Here is a 21,665-nt window from a genome sequence, read left to right as displayed (position 1 = left end):
AAGGTCATGGAGGATTTCATGAATTATTTGGATCCTTCTTGTGAAGGAGGCTGCTGAATATAAAACAATTTTACATTGATGTTTTTAAGTGAGGGAAAGAGACTGCTTTCAGAAGAGGTAGGAGAAAGGAGATTTTGAACATTGCAGAAGACAGATCGGATCAGTGCTACAATGGAAAGTAAGACAGAAAAAGTACATACAGGCATGTGTTTTGCCTGGAAATGTGCAGTGCTTGTGTTTAATTGAAGTTGACACATTTGAGGTTTTGAATCCTAACAGAGTCTGTACATCTGCTTATTTCAACTGTTGTTTGTCTCTGACAAGTGAGTTTTAAATCCGGAGCACCCATCAGCTTAAAGCTCTGGGATGGACTTGTTGATGTATCTGGTTCTTTGGAACCTTTGCCCGTGCTGTGTCAGTTCTCTTTGCAGGTCCTTGTTCATCTTTAAAAGGTCGTGTGAGGAACAAATCAAGCGAGATGTTCTCCGGTGCACTTGGGATTCCTGTTATTTTAATGGCAGTTGAATGCTGATGTTAACAAGGAGCTTCACACCTTAGGACAAAATGTGCTTTATAAAAAGCACACCTTATTTAAGCAACTGAGAGAAATGGTGTATGACATCAGCATCCATCACCATACACCTACCTGGAGGAATGTTACTTAGTTTTTGATCAGATGCTGAACACTTGGTGTTGACCCCCCTCTCAGTTACCATATTGCGAAAGTATACATTAGTTCAAAGCATTAAGGAAGATAACTTTTGAAGTGATTTGATTCTACATTTATAGCTAATTATCAGATATTCCCTGAATAGTTTTTCTCAGTCCATACCCATTTTTTTTCTATTATTTAAAAGACTACAGAGTAATACCAAAGTGCTCTTTAGAGTAGGCTTGTAGGTAAAATAAAAAGCACTTCAATAGCAAAATCTCATCATTTATTCCAAGCCTCTTAAAAGTTTAGTTTTTGAAGCCTTTTCTGACATGCTTGCTTTTGGTATTGTGTTGGCTGAAAGTGGAAGGGTCCAGAGAATTGGGACTCAGAAGGGGAATGCTTTTAAGTCCTGTGCAGCGGAGTCCTTGTGCCAGCTGTGAAATCAAGCCACCTTTTACCAGCTCTCTTGGCTATCGATTTAGGAAATGCTATGCTGTAGAGTGGACATGTTTTGAGACTGTAAGCTGAATTAATCATGATCTTTTCCATAAAAATGCCTCAAGTCTGAGGAATTGGCATTCGACTGATATTTTATTTGAAGACAAAGCTTAGTCATGTATTGAAAATCTAAGCAAATGCTATGCTTATATAGCAGTATGATGCTTGTATTAGTCTCCCCATTACCATTACTGCCTGCTGTGTTTCACAATTAATAGAAGATGCAGATGTGACTTTATGTGTTTTATGTGATGCTGGAGACACTGCCAGTGAGCATATACTAGAAGAGAGACACCAGGACCCAAAGAGATGTGAGCCTTTGTCGAGGGAAATGTTCTGCAAGAGCATATGAGAACAGTCCTTCCCTGAATCTTTGATCAAGGAGGAAACTAGCTTGAATTCTGCAATGGCATTTGAAATTACTTATTTCCAGTATATTGTGTGTTTTCCTGTCCTTTGATTTTGTTCCAGTCTTGATTGCATGGTGAATTAGTATGTTACAATTAGCAGACTTAATTTAAGCATGATTGCTGTGGAATTTGAAAACCTGACTTTCTGTGTTTGCATTTATCTTCCTCTGTGTCTTCATTCCTGTACTTTCTGCAGTTTTCATGGGTCTCATTTGGTTTCACGTTGACAATGTTAGTTTTGGACTTTTGTGGGGGAACAGAACTTGTACAGCAAAAAAAGTAGGATATGATAATACTCAGCTCCCAGAAATGTAGTTTACAACAATCTTTTACTTATGCAGATATAGGCTAATTTAATTTAAGAGTCCTGTCTTTCCCTGCTTGGTCTCAGAAAATTCAAGCTGTGTTTGCCTGTGCTTGTGAGTTTGTGCTAAAGTTCATTACCCATGATCTGTAAAAATGATACTTACTTGTTTCTAGTTCTTTAATTATGGATAAGAATCGTAAAATTGTTCGAGCTGTAAAGGATCTTAAGACCATCCAGTTCCAACCCCCCTGCCATGGGCCGAGACACCTCACACTAGACCGTGTTGCCCAAGGCCCATCCCACCTGGCCTTGAACACTGCCAGGGATGGAGCATTTACCACTTCTCTGGGCATCCTGTGCCAGTGCCTCACCATCCTCACAGTAAAGAACGTCTTCCTTATATCTAACCTAAATCTCCCATTCAGACTTAAATATGTTTAAGTTTGAACCCATTACCCCTTGTCCTATCACTACAGTCCCTAATGAAGAGTCCCTCCCCAGCATCCCTATAGGCCCACTTTAGACACTGGAAGGCTGCTATGAGGTCTCCCCGCAGCCTTCTCTTCTCCAGGCTGAACAGCCCCAACTTCCTCAGCCTGTCTTCATACGGGAGGTGCTCCAGCTCCTGATCATCCTCGTGGCCTCCTCTGGACTTGTTCTAACAGCTCAATGTCCTTCTTATGTTAAGGACACCAGAACCACACACAGTACACAGCAGGTGGGGTCTTAACGAGAGCAGAGCAGAGGGACAGGATCGCCTCTTTCGACCTGCTGCTCACGTTCCTTTTGATGCAGCCCAGGACATGGTTGACTTTCTGGGTTGCAGGCTGACACTGATGAGTCATGTTAAGTTTCTCATGGACCAGCAAGTCCTTCTCTGTAGCCTCCCACAGCAGCATCCGCCATTGCAATTCTCCCTTTGAGCCTGACCCACAAGCTCTGTTGGCTCATCATCCTTACCCGGCAAAGTTCCATACTCTACAGCCTATCATTGACATAAATAGCTACACTGCCTCCCCATCTGCCCTCCTGTCTTTCCTAAAGAGCCTATAACCTTCCATTCCAACACTAAAGTCACAGGAGCCATCCCACCCTGTTTCCATTACGCCGATGATATCATATCCTCATACATGTGCACACATCTCTTACTCCTCTTGTTTATTCCCCATTTTGTGCACATTTTCATAGAGGTATCTCAGCCGAGTTCCAAATAAATCTGTCTCATTGGCTGGGGTACCTCTGCATTACTCTGAGCATTCATTACAGGTGCTGGCATCTGACTGGTAGGTTAATAAGTACATAAAGCATTCAAAAAGCTTTTAGTGGTTTCTTCATTTGAGATCCTACCCAATTTTAGAAGAGGTACATTTATTAAATATCTGCTTTTTTAATAACTGTAAATTATGGCTCTCTGTTTTTCTAGGATTTAGTGTTTTCCTCATTTCTTTTATGATTCCTTTTTGTCGTCATTGCCACCATCCATTTATTTTTGATACATTTGTGTATTTGTACTTACTGCTTTCCACCACCTTACTCTAAGTGGAATTGATTTTATCTTCAGCCTTCTTGAGTAAAAGAGCTACTAACAGCTAAAGCAAGGATGCTTTCTTAGGTGATGGCAGAACTGCTTTGCCCTTCGACGTGTACTGCATCAAGCTTTACCTCTCAGCTCGTGGCTTTTAATGTTTGTGTTTTTCTTCAGCCTGGTTTTGTGAATGATCGTTGCAGCTTCTGGCTGTTAAAATTGCAGAGCTCTCTGTGTGTATCTCTTTGTAGTATGTGTTTGTATAGGTAGTAACTGGAACAGCCATCCTCGTATGAAAAATTGATAGCTATTGGGTAATGAACTTTTGGCTCAGAAAGCAAGTGAACTTTACACAAAAGAATGAGGTTTGACATGTGATCAGGCTTGATTGCTCCAGAAACTTAGCCTTGCTGGAGATCTGAGGCCTGTTCTTTGTGCCAGGGTAGGAGCTGCACCCTGGGCTCCCCCTCTTCTGCTGCCTTCTGTGGTTTCGTTGCTCCGTTAACTTGAAGTGCCTTCTACAGGCATATTTTTTTTATTACGTTAAAGTAGGCTGCTTATTGGAGCTGATGCACGCTGCAGTGTAGTTATCTAATGTGCTTTTGTAGTAATTTTTTCACGTCTCTTAAGTTTGTTGGTTTTATCTGAGACAATTGTTTATTGGCAGACCTGCCTCCATAAATGAGTAAGGACTGAATAAGCAAATACTTGATTTACAACAGTGTCATGTATCTCTATACATTAATTTATATCAGTTTTACTTGCTATGCTGGGCGTTTCCAGTGTCCACCGAATTCCCCCTCCTGTCTGTCAACTTCTTTGGCATTTAGAGCCCATTCTTACCTAGGTATCATTTTCCCTTTCTGCCATTCAACGAGTGTATTGATTCAAAGGATCCCAAGGAGCGTTTCTTTTCGCAGCGCTGAAGGGAACAAACTGAGCAATACGTATCCTCTTTCAGTATCTGTTTTGGATTAAAGCAGCCGGCTGGCATGCACAGCTCACCTTTATCTTGCTTTGGTGTAGGGACAAGCTCTGCTCAGACCCTGTTGAGTGCAAACAGGCACAGCACTGCACGTTCCTTTCTAAGACAGCTTGGTCCTGGATAAACGTCAAAAGTTTTGTAGCTTATTGCTGGGATGGCAGTTTTGGTAAACCTGGGTATTTTCCTAATGTGTCCACAAGGCTATTATCAGCCTGCCTTAGCACCACATGCATTGCCTGTGTGTTTTAGAGGTAGTTTGAGGATTTTCCTCCCATGTTCGTGTGTGCAAACATAACGAGCAGTGAATTGTTTTCAGTGCTTCTGTTTGAACACCTTTGGAGGTGGAATGTTTGTGCATACGTACACAGGTTGTAATAGTTCCACAGGGAAGTGATTTTGCCCTTCTTGAGAATTAATGAACCTTTCTTTATTGAACTGTCTTTAGAAGTAACCTGGCCTCACTAAGAAATGTTGCCAAGTTGATGTTGTTTTCTTGGTTTGGGGATTTGGTTGATTTTTGTTCATTTGTTTCGGTTTGTTGTTTTGTAAGAAGCTGAAGAGTTGGGAAACATTACTGCTTTAGAAAGGGGATGGTCTTGTATAGTGGTAACACGACGTACACTCATGCCTTCTAGTTCAGAAGCAAAAGGATAACTTTAAAGTGTGATAGTAAGGTAGGCAGATTGAGACTGAGGCTGGTTTTCTGGATGTATATAATTACCTATTTGCTTTGCTATAGGGGATGAACTTGTGAATTGTCTGCCTAGTGACCTGTTCAGTAGGGTTGTTTCTGTCCATAGTTGGAAAGGTGAGTCTCGCCAACAGGGTAAAATCTTTTCCAGTGGAGCTGAGGATTGCACAGGGCCTATCTGCCTCTTCCAAACTACAGTTTGGGAATGGTCAGTTCCAGCAGTGGGGAGTCCTCGGTGCAAACCAGTGGTGCTGCTGGCTGATGGGTAGATTGGCTTTCCACCTGTGGACTAAGTATATTCAGCTTGGGATCTGCTGAACCAGTACTTCTGTGTTGCCTTTTTTGAATGGAGGGTAGCATTAGGAGACATATATAAACCACATATATTCTCTTAATTTCCCATGCTCTGTCTGTTAGTATAGACGTTTCCTTAGAGTACAGTCTGTGCTGGCATTTGCCCTATCTGTCAATAACTTAAGACTGGTCAGACATGATGATCTGTTTGAACAAGAGAAGCAGCTTTTTGACTTCATCAAGTGAAAAATCTATGTAGTTACAAAGGTATCATTGGCACATCATATTTATGAGTTCCTGTATAATTTATTGAAAAGATTTGAACTGGGAATTATCACTAGAAAATAAACTCTGGATGTTGTTTTTATAGGGAAAAGATTGCCTTTTGATTTGATTATTTGACACAGGAAGAGTGTAGATTTGTATCACCTACGTGTATCGATTTTGTTGGTCTAACTGTCAGAGAATCTGTCTGTAAAATTTGGCAAATGAATCAATTGTAAACATCTTAGTCCCATTTACATTCGTAATGCTCCCACCCTGGTTAATACTCTACAGCACAAGTGTGTGAAAATACGTGCTCTGTGCAGAAAAGGCGACTCATTAACACAGTCTGATTTGGAGATTATTTCAATGTATTGTTAGAATAACTTTTAAACTAGAGATGTAGTTTATCCTCACACTGAGGTTTGGAACTCCAATTAACTGATAAAGCCCTAATTTGGAACGTTTTTTTAATACTTGAACAGTGAAAATGCTCTGAAACAAAATGAAGAGAACTGTTCACATTGTGTGCCACAAAGCAGTTGCTTTGAGTGACTTTTCATATTGTGTGATGCAAGATTTCTATTAAATGTCCTCACTTTTGAATTTTAAAAAACTTGTTTCTTTTCGTTTTCTGTTTGTGTGCTTAGTTTTCTGGATGCAAACTTTGGGTTTGTTAAATTACACACGTCTGTGTCATTGCAAGCTACACGGTTAAAGGATTAGAAACAATCTAAAATCACTTTGTCGTTTCATTCTTGAATTTGTTTGCTGGAATGTGATAAACTATCTTCCGTGAGAATTGCCGAGTAGAGACTTATTTAAAAAGCAGTTATGCTACGTGAAGCATTTAATAATAGAGTTTGATGAAATGGGAAATGAAAGTATGCAGTTATGCTTAGTTTTCATTAAATCATCCCTTCACACTCTGTGGTGTAACTTCATGGCAGTAGAATGCATAACACAACTGAAGTAGGAGATAGTTATGCTTGAGGAGGTCGGTGTTTTCTCCCATTGAATATGGCCTATATTTATTCTGATGCGTCCCTTCCATAATCAGAGATATATACTTTTTTCTTACTGTTTTTCTTTTCTTATAAGAGCAGATAGGTTTGGAATGTATTTGGGAGGGGAGAATATTTCAGAATAAATTGCCTTGATTTAGTTGAGAATGGCTGTGCCAGTCATTGTAATTTGTTGTGACACTTCATTTTGTTTGGCTTTACAGAGTTGTTTCTATGTTGTTAATAATGCAAAAGGTCTGTACTATACAGCATGGTGTAAGCAGGTGTGCACCGGCCTCAAACATTAGGCAAATTAGACATAGATTTGGTGTTAACTGGCAATTTTAGCCTTTTCTTTTGTAATTTCTTAGCTTGAGGTGATGCTGCTTCTTGAATTTGAGCTCTAAATGAAGCAGAAAGGTTTCTCTAATATATGGCTCATTTTAGATGAAACCAAAATGGTCTTTCATGCAGTAAGTTAATTCTTAAGTACCAAGATGTTAATTTTCCGTCAAAGAAGCAGTCTACATCCAACTTAACCACGTTTTCTGCACCTTGCGTTGTTTGACTCCTTGTTCATTTCAGTTAGCATGTTTGTTAGCATGTTGAAATGTGTGGCATTATGGAAAAAGTTGTTCTCCATGTTTTTTATTTCCTCTTGCTGTCTTTGGGTGTCTTTACAGAAGTGCAGCGCACACTTCACAAGTTGACTCACATCTTTTATTCCATGTTCCTTGTCTTGTGGAATTCATCTCTTTCCACAGGCATCTTCACAGTGACTAATTTACTGGTACCAGCATGAGGCACGAGACCACCCCTTAATGCCTGTCTTTACTATGGAAGGTAAAGGCTTCAGTGGTATAGGCAGGACTTTTCTCTTGTTCCATTGCAAAGTGAAGTCTTTTTCACTTTCTAAGACTTTCTTATACCTCATAGATGATTGTGCAAGATTTCTTCCTCTGAAACAGCTCCTGCATTGCACATATCTGTACGAATATAAAATAGGCATTATGAAAAAGGAGGGAGGGGGATAAAGCTGTTCATTCCACATGGAACAGACACCCTTGAACCCAGAGTAAGTCTGCAGCAGCCTGGTACAACTGTCACCTACAGCTAACCAGAAAACCTGGAGCAAAGTGTCCCATTGTAAAAAAAATACTTAAACTTGTCCAATTTATGTCCTCTTGTGAGCTTCTAAACAGAGGGCAAATTTGAGATGCCCCATGGGATGGTGTCACATGCTTTGCACAAGTCCAGGTGCCTCAGGTTGGCAGAGGTGCCTTCATGCCTCTCAGAAGAGAGTTGCCTGCTGTTATTACTCAGTGCCTTTTCGTAGTTGCACTGGCTGTCGTACGGGGAGCAGACTGGGCTGCTGGGCTCCAGCATCTCTCCTGATGTGGCAGGTCTTTCCTCTCCAGTCTGCAGAGTGGTGAATTGGTTCTGCAAGGGCATCTCAGGCCTCGGGGGAGGTCTCATCCTCTTACTGGTCCTTGCCCTTGCAAGCTTCCGCTCTTCTGCATTATTGGCCCTTCTCTGTGTGCTGTTGGGGGAGTTTTTGGCTGTTTGGCCATGTGCTGTGGGTCCCCTGCAGGCTGTACTTGGAACCAGCTATCCAACCCCTTCTCAGCCTCCCTGATGTTGGGCAGCCTCCTCCCCACCTCCTGCAGCTCGGCCACTGGCCACAAGAGATTCTCTGCTTTGCAGGTGGGTTTGCTGTCCATCCGTGCCTCAGGAGACAGGTCTGGGCACCTCCTGCCACCTGAGGTGTGCAGCTTGTGCTTCCATCCTTCAAGTCTTTAGGGAGTGTAACTGTATTTCCTTAAGATAAAATAAGTGTTTATTATAGGAATGTGCAAAGTACCAAACGTACACTGTGAATAATAACACTTTTATCCCCTGTTATTCTAGGATGAGTAACTTTTAAACTATTCTTGAACATGAAGAAAAAAATAATCGGTTGAACCAGATGCTTACTTATTCTTATCTATTTTAGAGAACTAATTATCCCTGTTGTTGGTAGTGCTAAAGCTTACAAAATTGCTTCCATCTTTGAATTACTATAATTAAGACAATAACTTCCACATCTAGTTAACATTGCTGTGCAGCTGGTGCATTCATTGACATGCAGATTTTGCATTTTGTAAATTTTCTGCCTTTGTGATTAAAAATTTTAAATACTTATTTTCATTTCCAAAATGTCTGTTTCTCATAAAGACGTCTTTGTAAAGCAAATCAACTGAAACCAAACTCCTGTAACATCAGAGGAGGATCTGGTGAAGTTTGGTTAGGTGATAGTATGTTTTAGGAAGATACATAACCACAGATAGCTTTTGTAGGTGTGATCACTCTGAGTTTTGGATCCCCTTTCATAGCGATTTGGGTCACTGAATTAAATGTCAAATCAGGAGCAAGTCTGTTGGACTTCAGAAATGCTGGAATGTTTGGAAGGAGTTACTGGTTGATGCAAGAGTTAATCCCGCACAGGAGCAACCTAAGGTTGGTTACAAAACTAAAACTCTGTAATTAAAAATCACTAATATGAATAAAACAAAATAATGATTCCTAACCAAAATGTGATTTAAGCTCTGCTTTTTCTGTACATCTTATTACTCCACGTTGGTTTCTATCAAAGTCCATTTTGATAGAAGACTCATGCAGTCGGTGCTAATCTTGTTTATTTGTATATTCAGCAGCTTCAATGAGAAATTTTACAAGGGCTCTAAATTTAGATAGATTTTGAGAAGCTTCCTTGTCACTATTCATTTCTTAATAACCAGCAACGCCATGAAATTAGTTGATAGTGGTTCCTGGTTATTTATTTTGAAATTGTTTTTCTGTGGCCCTTGCTTTCATTACATGAATGCCTCACGGGCATTAATCAGTTTTGCTCAGTGAGTTAGAGACGTCCCCAGAGCAAACTGCTAAAATAAAGAATCAGATATTGATTAATGCTGGGACTGAAACATTGATTTCTTTTTCAGACTGAAAATACATATGAAACAAGGTGTACTAATGGTGCTTGTTTTAGAGGCTGACGTCGGATTGTCTGTGGGTGCATAGGAGAAGGTTTGTTAGGGTGTAGTTGAAGAGGACGCGCGCTGCGTGCAGCTCGCAGGTACGATACCAAATGTTCTCATAAATAGTGCTGGCTTGAGGGCACATTTCAGGGAGTCCAAACCCAGTGTCCAGTTACCAGACCCAAGTCCAATGTCCTGCAGTGTTCAGTTTCAAGAATGCATTGGGAACACTTCAGTACATGTAACAAATGTTATTTTTACTGCAGGCAGGGAAATTAACTCTAGAAATAGGAATAGCTCTATTTCTGTAGTGATGGCAAAGGCATTGTTTCAAATATTTTGATATAAATCATCCGTTTTGCTGAGAATGTTCAGAATCAAATCAAGTTTCTCTTGTCGTCTTACAGATCTCTAGACCTAGGTTTGGCAGCATGCGTGCTTGGTGGCCTTGGTGGCACAGGGGGTTTCAGGATGGCAGAGTGGGCATTTGCATCTTGACAGCCCAGGAGCTCGACCCTGCAGCCCGGGCAGTACAGAAACTCTGTGCTTTTAAAATCGTATTTTGCCTAAACTGGAAGACCTGGAGGGGGTTTGATCTCTGGAATTATGAAGTGGGATCTGAATAAAAAAGGTTAACAAGACCCATACCAAATTGCGAGAGGAAAGGAGGGTCTGAGTTTGGCTCGCCTTGCATTTAATGAAAATAGCAAGATGTTGGCTTATAAGCAAGTAATAGTGCTTGGAATCTCTCTGGACCAGTTAAGAACTTTTTTCTAGTTGGAATACTCAGAGATATATGGGTAACCTTTTCCCTTTCTACTTTCTCCTTCTTCTTCTGTTTTCTTATGCAGATTGAAGTATTTTTAGGGTAAGGAAACATAGAATGTTGTTCAGAGAATTTGTGAACTGTAATAAACAATAGTTAATGCAATTTATAGGGTTAATAGCCCTGTAGCTCAGTATTGAGCCCAATACCGTCTGTTTGGCTAAAGTGTATCTTCCAGGAAATAGTTTTTTCTTCATTTGAACCGTTTCTGCCAACACTTGAATTGACTAGTTTGAATTTCTTTGGCACAAAGCCCTGGTTAAAGCCAGCTTCTTTCTTATTTAGCTGTTCTTCTTTAGGAGGTGCTCAGATGCTGTCGTGGTGACTTCTTGGGGGAGGCCACCCAACTGAAGTCTTCATGTTGCCTCCTCCCTTTCCCCCTTGTTTTGTATTTTAGTGACTACCGGAACTTCATCTCTTTGTTCTATAGTTTCTCAGGGATTCCAAGATCTAAAGGTTTTGTGTGTATACCCAGAGAGCTCTCCTCAACCAGTAGAGAGTATGATTGTATTTGTATATTTTTCTCATCATACAACATGGATTGAAGAAATTATGAATTCTGTTTTTAGCCTCTCTGTTTAAGCTTTGCCTTATTGCCAACACACATGGTTCATAGCAATGGCTAAAGAGGCCTAAGTGATGTTCCCCCATCCCAGATGAGACATCCAGGGAAACGAAAAGTTATCCAATTTCGAAGGTGTAAAGAGAATAATGTTTTATTCCTAACTTGGGGCTAGGCTTTCACTCCAAGCCATTCCCTCCTTTGGGTACATTTGTGTAAACCTGACCTATTTTAATGGGTCTCAGCTGTGCTTGCTCTCCAGCCACTTAACCCTTTCTCTTTTGGTTCCTTATCTTTTCAAATACAGCAGAGAAAAAGGGTTTGTAAAACTCGGTTCAATTTGGCAAACGTGGGCAAGCAGTTAAAAAACTGAGTTTGGGACAGTTCATGTGTTGTGATTTAAATATACTGAGTTTCCATAGCCAGCGCCAGATATCGCTGTGGTATAGTGTATTTTAGGAACTGTCTTCAGCAAACGGATATGACCAGAGAGGATGGAGCTGTGTTTTCTCATTGTACTGGTGTTTTATACTGAGCAATATCTTAAAGTCTTACGTTATAACTTGTATTAAAATACCCAGGGCTTCTTTATTTCTTACATAGTAATATATATTATATTAGAATACTTAGGCCTTTCATGTTGCAAGAAGGATTTTCTGGTAATATAAACATAATGATTATGTGGTATTAATGTAGAATTGAGGATTCTTGTTTTTTTTCCAGCAATTACTGAAATAGAGTAACTGGAAACATACTAAAAAAATCCCATGAACTGAGATTTTAAGCTTCTTAAAATCAGACTGTTAGTTTTTCCGTACAATATACACAATGGCAATCAGGTTTTGGATGGGCTATTGTTGAATAATACATGAATGTAAATGGAGATTGTATGGAATCAGTTGGATAATTTTGAGGAATGTTTTAAGTACACTGAAGAGCCTGAATAGCAGTTAATGGTGCTTCAGCTTTATTACTGTTTATTACAGTTGGCAGTTCAGTTGCATTTTTTCCTGCATTGAGTTCTCTAGTTTCCTATAGAACAGCAATAAAAAAGCTTACAAATAAGAACAGTCAGATGCACTGTATCCTGTGGCAGAAGAATAGTTTCGCATTGAATTGTAGTTCTTGGCAGTCAGAGCGTGTTTATTGTTGGGCAGCTCCAGAAGATCAGCCGGTGCACGAAGGACTGGGGCAGACGTCAGCATTCGGAGCTCTGCAAGCAAATAGGCTTTGCATGTGTCTGCGGTAACCCAGCAGGGAGCTTCATGGGGCACCTCCAGAGCTGAGCCAGTGAGCTCCTGATTCAGCCTCAGCTCAGCCTTCCCTGCTCCTTCCTATTCTCCCACTCCCTACCAAGATAAATACGGTTTTAGTTGCCTGTTTTGAGAACTGCTGAAGTAAGCAGATACGTTTCTGCCATCTAGAAAGCGAGAGGTGCAGTAAATAAATGTACGTAGCTTTAGTACTTAGTTGTGAGATTTTGCTGGGAACCTGGGCTGTTTGTTGTGTTTAAACAACAGAAGAAGTGGTGATGGGAGAGTGATTTAAATTATCTAGTTGTTCACAGCTCCCATGGTTTAAAGATCTTTCCCTTGCCCACTGCAATTACTTCTATCATCTTTGGAGCTAGATGTTTGCTACTTGCAATCACAAGCTGAAAAACAAATGGAGGAATGCAGTGTTCTCTTTGTTTGGCTAAGTTCTGAAACTCGAGTGGGGAAAAACCCCATTCTGAACTGCTTCATACCGAAGTATTGCTTTCTTTGCTAGAGCAAGTCATGGCATTGAGGGGAGCCTGTTCAGCAGAGGGCTTATCTGAAACTTGCTTTGCAGAGCTTTCTGTTGCTGTGTTCACAAAGACTCTTGAATCTCAGGTTTTAAGTTTTATTAGTAATCCTGCTCGTCTGCTGAATTGTGCCAGCGCTTTGTAATTTTAACTCTACCCTGAGGAATATGCTCTCGTTTCTTACAGTAATAGCCAATAATTGTAATAAATTTATCTGCTAAGTTAGACACTGGTAGGAATAAGTGAAACACTCTGGGGTATTTCACAGTTTTCTGCTTTTTGTGTGATTTGTAGAGCATGAGTTGCACAAATCTGGGGGATTTGTTGTCTGCTATCTCTAGTGGCCTGTGCAGCATGAGTTAGAGTTTTTATATTGCTTCCAGCATATTAAATCATTTATTGATGACGAAGTGCCATTTGTCCCTTCATGCTTCCTTTTTTTGCAGGGTCGCTACCAACCTAAACACTGGGAGATTCCTCCTTAGCTGACAGATGTTCTGCAGGACCTGCCTTCAGGTGCTTTTGTCCATCTGATCGTGCCTTATGGTTTCTATTTCTTTCTTTCAGCTGTCGGACAAGCAACAGAAAAAGCTTGATTGTAACATCCAGCACATCTCCAACTCTCCCACGACCACATTCCCCTCTTCATGGACATGCAGGTAACTTCTTAGGACTGCTTTACCTGGACATCATTAGGAAAAATGTCAATGTTCATTGTAGTGAGTTTGACTGTGTTGATACTCTATGTCAAAGTATGCTCTTTGAAACAATCTGACTGTAGGTTTTCGCCTTTTCTAGCTTGTAAGAGGGTCCTTAGTTTCAAAAGAAATGTCTTATATCCTCTTCTGCTCTGTACTTTCTAGTTTGCTGCCATATCCATCCTCTTTCTGGGGACTCGATCCTCTAGCATCCTGCAAAAGAACCTGTGGTAGAGAATGAAGTAAAATAAAATAAAATAAATACATTTAAGTAAATATCTTGTTTTGAGTCTTCTAACACGGTTAACTTGTGCCAGTGATTTCACTGCAGTTCTCACAAGGAGAAACATCCTGCTTGCTTCTGTTTGCCTCCAGCAGTCTATCAGCTGTGCAGTGTGCCATCTTATGGTCTCTACCTACTACTTAGAGCACCGTGAGGTGTTTAGGATTCTTTCTTTTTTTTACGTTACTGCCAGTTCTACCATGGCAGCAACAGGGAAATGCTCATTTCAGAGCAAATGGGCAACTGCTTTAGTCATGAAGGTACAGTGTGTGGAGAAGTTCTTTCTATAGAATAAAGACTGATAGCTCAGCCTACAATAACTGCAGATTTTCAGACAGGATCATGCATGCAGATTGAACAGCTTGCCTGAACAGCATGTTCCCTTGTTGTTTTTATTGCTAAAGTAGGTAGATGATGTGTGATTACTTTGTTTTTGAGATTTCAAAATGCCAGCAAAGACGGTTGGGCTTCAGGTATGGCCCTAACAGGCTCTAATCAGTAGTGTGAAACAGGTGGAACATTTGTGCCACATCACCCACAATAGAGCCTGTCTGGAAGCACATCACAGTGACATGTAAGAGAAGTAACTGTTGTTTTCATTGTAATCAGACTTTCCTCCTCCTACATGGCAGTATGTTCTGTAAAGACTTTCTGGACATTGAAGCTAAGGAAATGCTGAGAAAGAACAGCAAATTCGGAGTAGCTCAGCTAGAAGGAACCATCTGCTTCTGTTCGGTGAGCATAGCATCTCAAGAAGTGGCATCCAGCCTGTTGAAAGGAAAAAGAAGACCAAAGTTGTTCAGGGATGCCCATGGGAGCCTCAACCACCCTAAGCTTTCATAAAAACCTGTCATATTTGCTTGGTATGCTTTAAAGAAAGCCCAGTCATGGAAGGCTAAGGAGTGACTTTAATGGCATTGTTCTTTTTGAATGGCCTGTGATTTTCAAACGAAAATGCTAACACAGTTGTAGAAGTGGTATACTAAAAACATTTTCATTTTGCTTCAGAATCTCAGATACAATACAGGGCTAAAAATTTGCACAGGGAATCCCTTTCACTTCAGATTCCCTTGGTTCTGTTGTATGTGATTATGGTAGGGATAGCTTTGTAAAATTTGGTTTCAACAAGGCTATTCTTGGTAGAGATTCTACTCTGAGTTACACTGTGCTCTTTACTTTGTTCTTAGAGTTGATATATATATGTTGGATTTACCGAATTCTGAATTAGCTGTACAAGCCTTTAACTGACCTGATGGAGAAGGATGCTCCTCAGAATATGAAAGAAGTGTCCTTGCTTGGCAGATTGCAACAAGATATTGACATGATCGTTGCTTAGAAAACAAAGGCAAAAATGTTCACAGTAGAAACATAGGGATGCTGGGCATGGACTCTTCATTAGGGACTGTAGTGATAGGACAAGGGGTAATTGGTAAAAACTTAAACAGGGGAAGTTTAGATTGGATATAAGGAAGAAGTTCTTTACTGTGAGGGCGGTGAGTCACTGGAATGGGTTGCCCAGGGAAGCTGTGAATGCTCCATCCCTGGCGGTGTTCAAGGCCAGGTTGGACAGAGCCTTGGGTGCCATGGTCTAGTGTGAGGTGTCCCTGCCCATGGCAGGAGGGCTGGAGCTAGGTGATCTTAAGGTCCTTTCCAACCCTAAGTGTTCCATGATTCTATGAAAAATCGCTCTTACTGGTTTTGAAGCTGTGCTGGGCTTTGCAAGCTTACAGTATGAAGTATGGAAGTGTGTCCTAGAAACAAGAGTAGTGCTAATCAGTGGTATCCCATCTTTCCTCAGCAGTAATTGTTGAATATTTCCATTTTTGTGCTGATGTTGCGTATGGGATTTAAAACTATTAATTAAAAGCACATCCTTTGTGACTTCCACGAGTAGCCAGTAGAGCATAGGAAGATAAATTGCGTGTAATTTGAGTTCTCTACCACTTCTATATTTAGGAGTCTTCCCTGGGAAAATTAATTTATTCAAGAGACAAAAGTAGATGAAATTTAGAGTAGAGTCACAAATATTTTCTTAAGAAATACCATATCTGAGATGTGAATCTGAGAACAGGCTGTGATATTTGTTTAGTATTTGAACAGAATCTAGCAATCTGTTTGTTCAGGCACATACACTGGTAAGTTACTAAGAAATGCTGGAGCCTTTCCCTGGCTTCTTTTCTCTTGTCTTCTTAATGCCCCTTCTGAGCCTCTGTTATGAATCAAAGGAGCAGCAAGCATGCAGAGAAATAAGGGAGGCTTTCTAAAATGTTTCCATTCAGAAACCACTCTGAAATCAAGTCCTGTGTGGCACTAGCCTAAGGAGTTATTCTTCTATATGTAATGTAAAAGTCAGTGGGTGTGATATTGCACAGCTGATTGTCTGTTGGGCAAACCTACCTCCTGGTGAACAGTAATCCAGGCAGATACTCTCTAAAACAGCATCCAGGAAATTTCATATCCTATAAAATTGAAAAGAAAAGTGATACTTCACAGATCTCAACATTTGAGATGAAAGTACCTCCAAACAATTGCAACTCTGCCATGAAATCACTTCTCATTCAAGAACACTTAATGGGTTTGAAGTGTGCTAATTCAGTTGTCAAACTGCATGAAATGAGGTTTTCCAAAATGAGCTGGGACCTTGGTATGGAGAGCTGCAGCTTGTTGACTGTGTGGGAAACACACTCTGCTTATTTAGTCTCCCAGACTTGGAAGTGCCCAGTTTTAGGAATACAGGTTTGAAAATGATCCTTTTATTCCACGTTATGTTTCTTTCAAAATCAGAGGAAAAATATGTACACGTATTTGTGTACATTTGTTTGTATTTCCTCGAATCCATTTTTTTCAATCTGAAAATTAGAGAGGTTCCATCATGAGGTTGAATCCTAAGTTATCATTAGATTGTATTTGAAAATGAAACGCTTAAAATCAATCAAAGAAGCAACATCATGTTTACAAGAGATGGAAAAAGAGAGATGAAAAAAATAGATGAAATATATAGATGAAAGAGAGAAATATAAGGATGAAAGAGAGATGTTCTCACAGCTGGATAACTGAAGTTCAGGCTATTTTTAAGTTTACTTTCCACAGCTGTAAGTAGCCAGGTTGCTTGATGGCTTCTAGTGGAGATGCTGGTTACTGCTGGGACCTTTATCCTGCTCCCGTCTGTAATAGCAGGTGGAGGGAGCTGCTCACAGGCAGCACTGTGGTACCAAACGAAATGATTCTGCTCTTACATTGCAAGTTCAGTTCCACCTTCTGGCAGAAGAATGGCTGTTACTAAGGATTTTATTTATTGATTATTTTTAGATTGGGCAGGTGTTGTCCTGGTTATCAAAGCATCAACATTTCATGTGTGATCCTCAGGTGGTGTGAGAGTGCTATGGCATGCATTATATATGGGGCAGGTGGTACACAGGGTGCTTAAAATATTTGGTCATTTTGAGATTTGTTTTGCTAGAAAACAGCTAATTTTGTAGCATGCAGTGAGGTCTTTAGCTGCTTGTATAAATACTCAGCAAAAAACATCCTACACAGAAGATCACAACATCTTTGTCTTTTGTGTTTGTATTGGGCCATGAGGATGATTCAGGGGCTGAAGCACCTCCTGTATGAAGACAGGCTGAGAAAGTTGGGTCTGTTCAGCCTGGAGATACGAAGATGTGTGGGGACCCCAGTGCAGCCTTCCAGTATCTGAAGGGAGCCTACAGGGATGCTGGGGGGGGACTCTTCATCAGGGACTGTAGCAATAGGAAAAGGAGTGATGGGTTTAAATTTAAATGGGAAGGGAAGTTCTGGTTAGATAAAATGAAGAAGTTCATCCTTGTGAGCATGGTGAGGCACTGGAATGGGTTGCCCAGAGAAGTGGTAAATGCTTCATCCCTGGCAGTGTTCAAGACCAGGGTGGACAGAGCCTTTGGTGACATGGTCTAGAGTGAGGCATCCCTGTCCATGGTAGGGGATTGGAACTGGATGATCTTGAGGTCCTTTCCAACCCAAACCATTCTATGATACTTTTAATATATTTTTACAAATCTCAGAAGCAGGTTTTACAAAATGGTTCTAGTGTGAGTTTTTGGAATCATTACCTATCTCATGAATGTCATGTTTGCAGATGATAGCTGAGACTGTCACCCATTTATTGCCCTTAAGGTTTGGTTTTGTATTTTGAGGGTAGCAGATGTACAGATGCTTTGGCTGCATCCTTCTTCCTGTGTCCGGAAGATGCAGAGGCTCATGCCTGAATTATTAACGTTCATATAATTGTGTTGATTTACCTAATGGGCAATCATTCTGTGTAACAGCCTCCCTAAAGACAGTCATTTCAGGTTCAGTAGTAGCCAACTATAACCCTTGAGCAACAGGGGAATTTACCTTTGCTAACAGAATAAATAGGGTTTCGATCAGTCTTGCTGAATAAGTCCGTGGCACTAAGGCTTCTCTTATTAAAATTTCTTCGACTAGAGCAGATGTGGCAGTACTGGGAAATTTTAAGGAAAGTAGTAATTCCCCTTCTCCCTGTTGTTGCTTTAAAGGCTGCACCCAGACTTGAATTGACTAGAAAACTAATTGCTTTTCATTTTAAAACTAGAAGCAACTCACTGGGGATCTAATTAAAATTCCAGTGTCTGAAAGGAAATATGCCATATAAATCTGACAAAGTAGTTGCTTAAGAATTAGTAGTATCTTCTTACCAAATTGTGCAGGCTCAGAAGAGTTCGAACACCCACATGCTTTATTTCAAAATATAGAAACTCTCATTACCCAATTTGCTCAGTTACTCCAAAATCCTATTTTAGTTGTAATCTGGAAAGTTTACAGGAGATTGATGAAGATATAAAAAGGCAGTGACAGTTCATTGCTTGTTTATAACAGCATTGGGCAATGGGCTTTTTGTTCAGAAAGATCATCTTGATGCAGTAGTTTGTTGGCAATAAAGCTTGCAAATGGGAAGGCCAAGGTTCCCACCAGAACTGGCAGTCTTCCTTGCTTTGTTACTTCTACATAACCATGGAAAGGCACCAGTCCTGCTGCATTTCATCCTGATCATACTGCTAGCAAGTAAATGGTGACCCTAACCCTAGTTGGGTGCTGCTACCAGGACATGTCAGTTTATGCACCACTGAGTTGTTCTCTTTGTGGCTATTGTAGCCTTCATCCATCTTTCTTGTAGGCTTGCAGACTGTCAAACCTCTGTTTTTGCGCTGTGACCATAAGAATTAAAATGAGTCAAAGCTTAATAAATGAAGCACTAAAAAATTACCCAGTTACTGGTTTCTGGTCACTGTCTCCCCTTTCCACTTGGGATGCACTGGGTTAAATGGTACCCAGTTTTGGGTGAAGAGTTGCACTGTGTTATATTACACTGTGAACTCCTTGTTAATTCTTAACAATACAAAAGAAAACCTGCCCGAAAGAAAACAAACCTGTTGCTCAAAGCCTTTGTTTTTAATTTAGTTTGCTCTTGACGAAGCAGATTGTGGAGTGGTCTGGAATTCACTTACCTCTCCAGTTCTCTCGTCACCCATTGACACATGTTAGATCAGCCCGGGGCTGCTTTAATCTCAGCCAGCTGCTATTTTTCCCCTTGTAGACTTGTAGAGCAGATGGAGTTTGCAGGCCTGTGATGTGCTGGGGCCATCCTCACACCCCAGGAGGTATCAGCTTGTTCTCCCTCTCCTCCCTGCCTGCCCAGGCATGTATGCCAGGTGTGCACACACCTTGCTCACAGGAAGTTGCGGAGAGATGCTACTGCAGATTTTTGTGAACCATTTGCATAGATGAAGTGTGAGTGGATGTTACCTTCAACCCAGCACAGTACTTCTATGCCATTTCTGCTAAGCATAACAGTTAAGGTGTATTAATAACTTGGGTTGAAATTAATGCACCTTAAGTCTAAGTTTCAGTACAGTGCTGGATGGAACTGTAATCTCACAAACAGTCCAGGGTTGGGGGCAAGCTGAGTACCTGGTACTTCTTCTGAAGCAGAGAAAAATGCTTTGCATCTGACCCATCACTGGAGTTTTAACTTTTCAACCTGACTTTTAAAATAAATCAGTTTTATATAGGATGTAAATTTGAAAACGTTTCTGATGAGCACAGTTGTAGTATACCTTGCAGTATATTGCTTATCCAGTATCTATTTAGTTTTCCTGCTCTTATTTTAATGTTATTTTACTGTCTGTGCACAAAAAAACTGCTGTTGGCATCTATTTGCCCTGTACAATTTCTCTTTTGTGCTTGTATTAAGGATCTGAAAGAGCAAACCTCTTAAGAATATGCCTGATAGAAAGCACACTCACTGACATGAAGCTTCTAATTCATCCATAAATTTCAAAGGTTTCTGCAGTTAGTCTGTAAATGAGTCTGGCTTTCAGAATGGCTTTCTGTGAAATGGTTGCTTTTTACTTCACAATAAAATACATTGCAATATGCCACTTACCAACCATATGCTTACACATCATATGACAGAGCCCAGAGAAAACACTTCTGCCAAGAGAAAACCAAGTGTTATTTTATCCTTGCTGAATGAATTCACTGAAACTTTCATTTTCATGATAGAAGTATTGTTTCAGAAAAGTGGTAGTTAAGGTGAATGCTGATACATTATAGCCTGATCACATCTTACCTGTGTCTAGTCCTTCTATTAGTATGTGCAGTTCTTTGGTATGTCTTTTTTTTTTCCCCTCAGTGAATTTTGCATTCGGCCTTTACATAACATTGTGAACAGATACTTTGTTAGTATTTATTAGTCCCCAAACTGTCATCGATGACATTTCTAACTCAGGTTTTTCATTGAGAAATGCCAGGAAAAGCTTATATATAGAAATTACTGCAAAGTATTAGAAGACTCTGTTGTGTTTGAGTGGTAAATTACTCATCTGAAAGTAAGAAAGAGAATGTACACCTGAGATTATCTTAAAAGGAAGGAAAATACTGATACATCCATATCAGAACAGTTCTATAACAAACTAATACTCAAAGGATCACAGACTCAGAGCTCCATGTTTTCAGTTATCTGTCACAGCTTGCAGTTCGTAGTCTTTCTGCACAGTGAAAACTTACTCCATTTGTTGCAAGTGTGAATTAAATGGGTTTTGGGTGTTTTGTTTTTGTTTCCCACTTTCTCAAACAGGTAGCAGCCCTTTGGACAGTCCCAGGAACTTCTCTCCAAATGCACCTGCTCACTTTTCCTTTGTTCCTGCCCGAAGGTAAGGCAGGATCTATTCTCTTTGGACTGGCAAATAGTCTATATACTTTTAGTTAGAAATGGCCTATGGGTTGGAAGTTTTTTGATTGTGTTTTACTTTCTCTGTTTCCAATTTTATTTTATGGTTTTTGGTTTAGATCGTGGCAGCACCCAGAATGTGTTCAGTGCTTTTCAGACATAGAAAAAGATAGAAGTAAATTAAGTAGTCAGTATTCCCTAGGGACGAGACAACCTTCTCCCAGAAGGATGACATATAGGGCATGTGAGATGACAAATTGTTTAGTCATAATGACATTAAACACAGTTATGACTGGGATTATCTTATTTTAGTTGTAGTCCTGGATGATGCTCTTACTGAATAACTGAGGTGTATTCAGAATATACTGATCTCTGCTATGTCAGCACAAAGACGTAAACGTACCTAAATTTAGGCATGCACAATTGTGTGTGCCTTCATTTGCTGTCTTCCAAGTGGTAGTAACTTTATAGTTTTCCCTACTGGCTTGGGCACTGGTGTCAAGAGTACATTATTGCTCTAAGGAGAAAAATAGCTGGTAATTGAAATTCTAAGTCTGCAAGAGTGTCTAGAAGAGCAGCAGCATTGAGAGATCTGAATGTGAAGCTATCATCTATCCTGGAGCGAATGCTAG

General features: G+C 40.3%; 1 protein-coding gene across 18 annotated transcripts in view; it reads left to right on the top strand.

Annotated features, from left to right (window-relative positions):
• Positions 1–21,665, top strand: part of MAST2 (microtubule associated serine/threonine kinase 2) — a 213,411-nt gene that overhangs the window by 129,699 nt on the left and 62,047 nt on the right. For all 18 annotated transcript variants that reach the window (XM_061451359.1, XM_061451358.1, XM_061451357.1 and 15 more), the window contains 2 exons: positions 13,392–13,483; positions 20,941–21,016. In XM_061451359.1, coding sequence (XP_061307343.1) covers positions 13,392–13,483; positions 20,941–21,016 — 168 coding nt within the window. The remainder of the gene's footprint in view (positions 1–13,391; positions 13,484–20,940; positions 21,017–21,665) is intronic.

Source organism: Pezoporus flaviventris, unplaced genomic scaffold (genome assembly GCF_033815535.1).
Source record: "Pezoporus flaviventris isolate CSIRO_AGI_PZ_B2104156 unplaced genomic scaffold, CSIRO_AGI_Pfla_v1 ptg000013l, whole genome shotgun sequence".
In the NCBI taxonomy this organism is placed as follows: Eukaryota; Metazoa; Chordata; class Aves; order Psittaciformes; family Psittacidae; genus Pezoporus; species Pezoporus flaviventris.
Note: the sequence above shows the minus strand (reverse complement) of the source record. Positions and strands in the feature narration are given on the sequence as shown.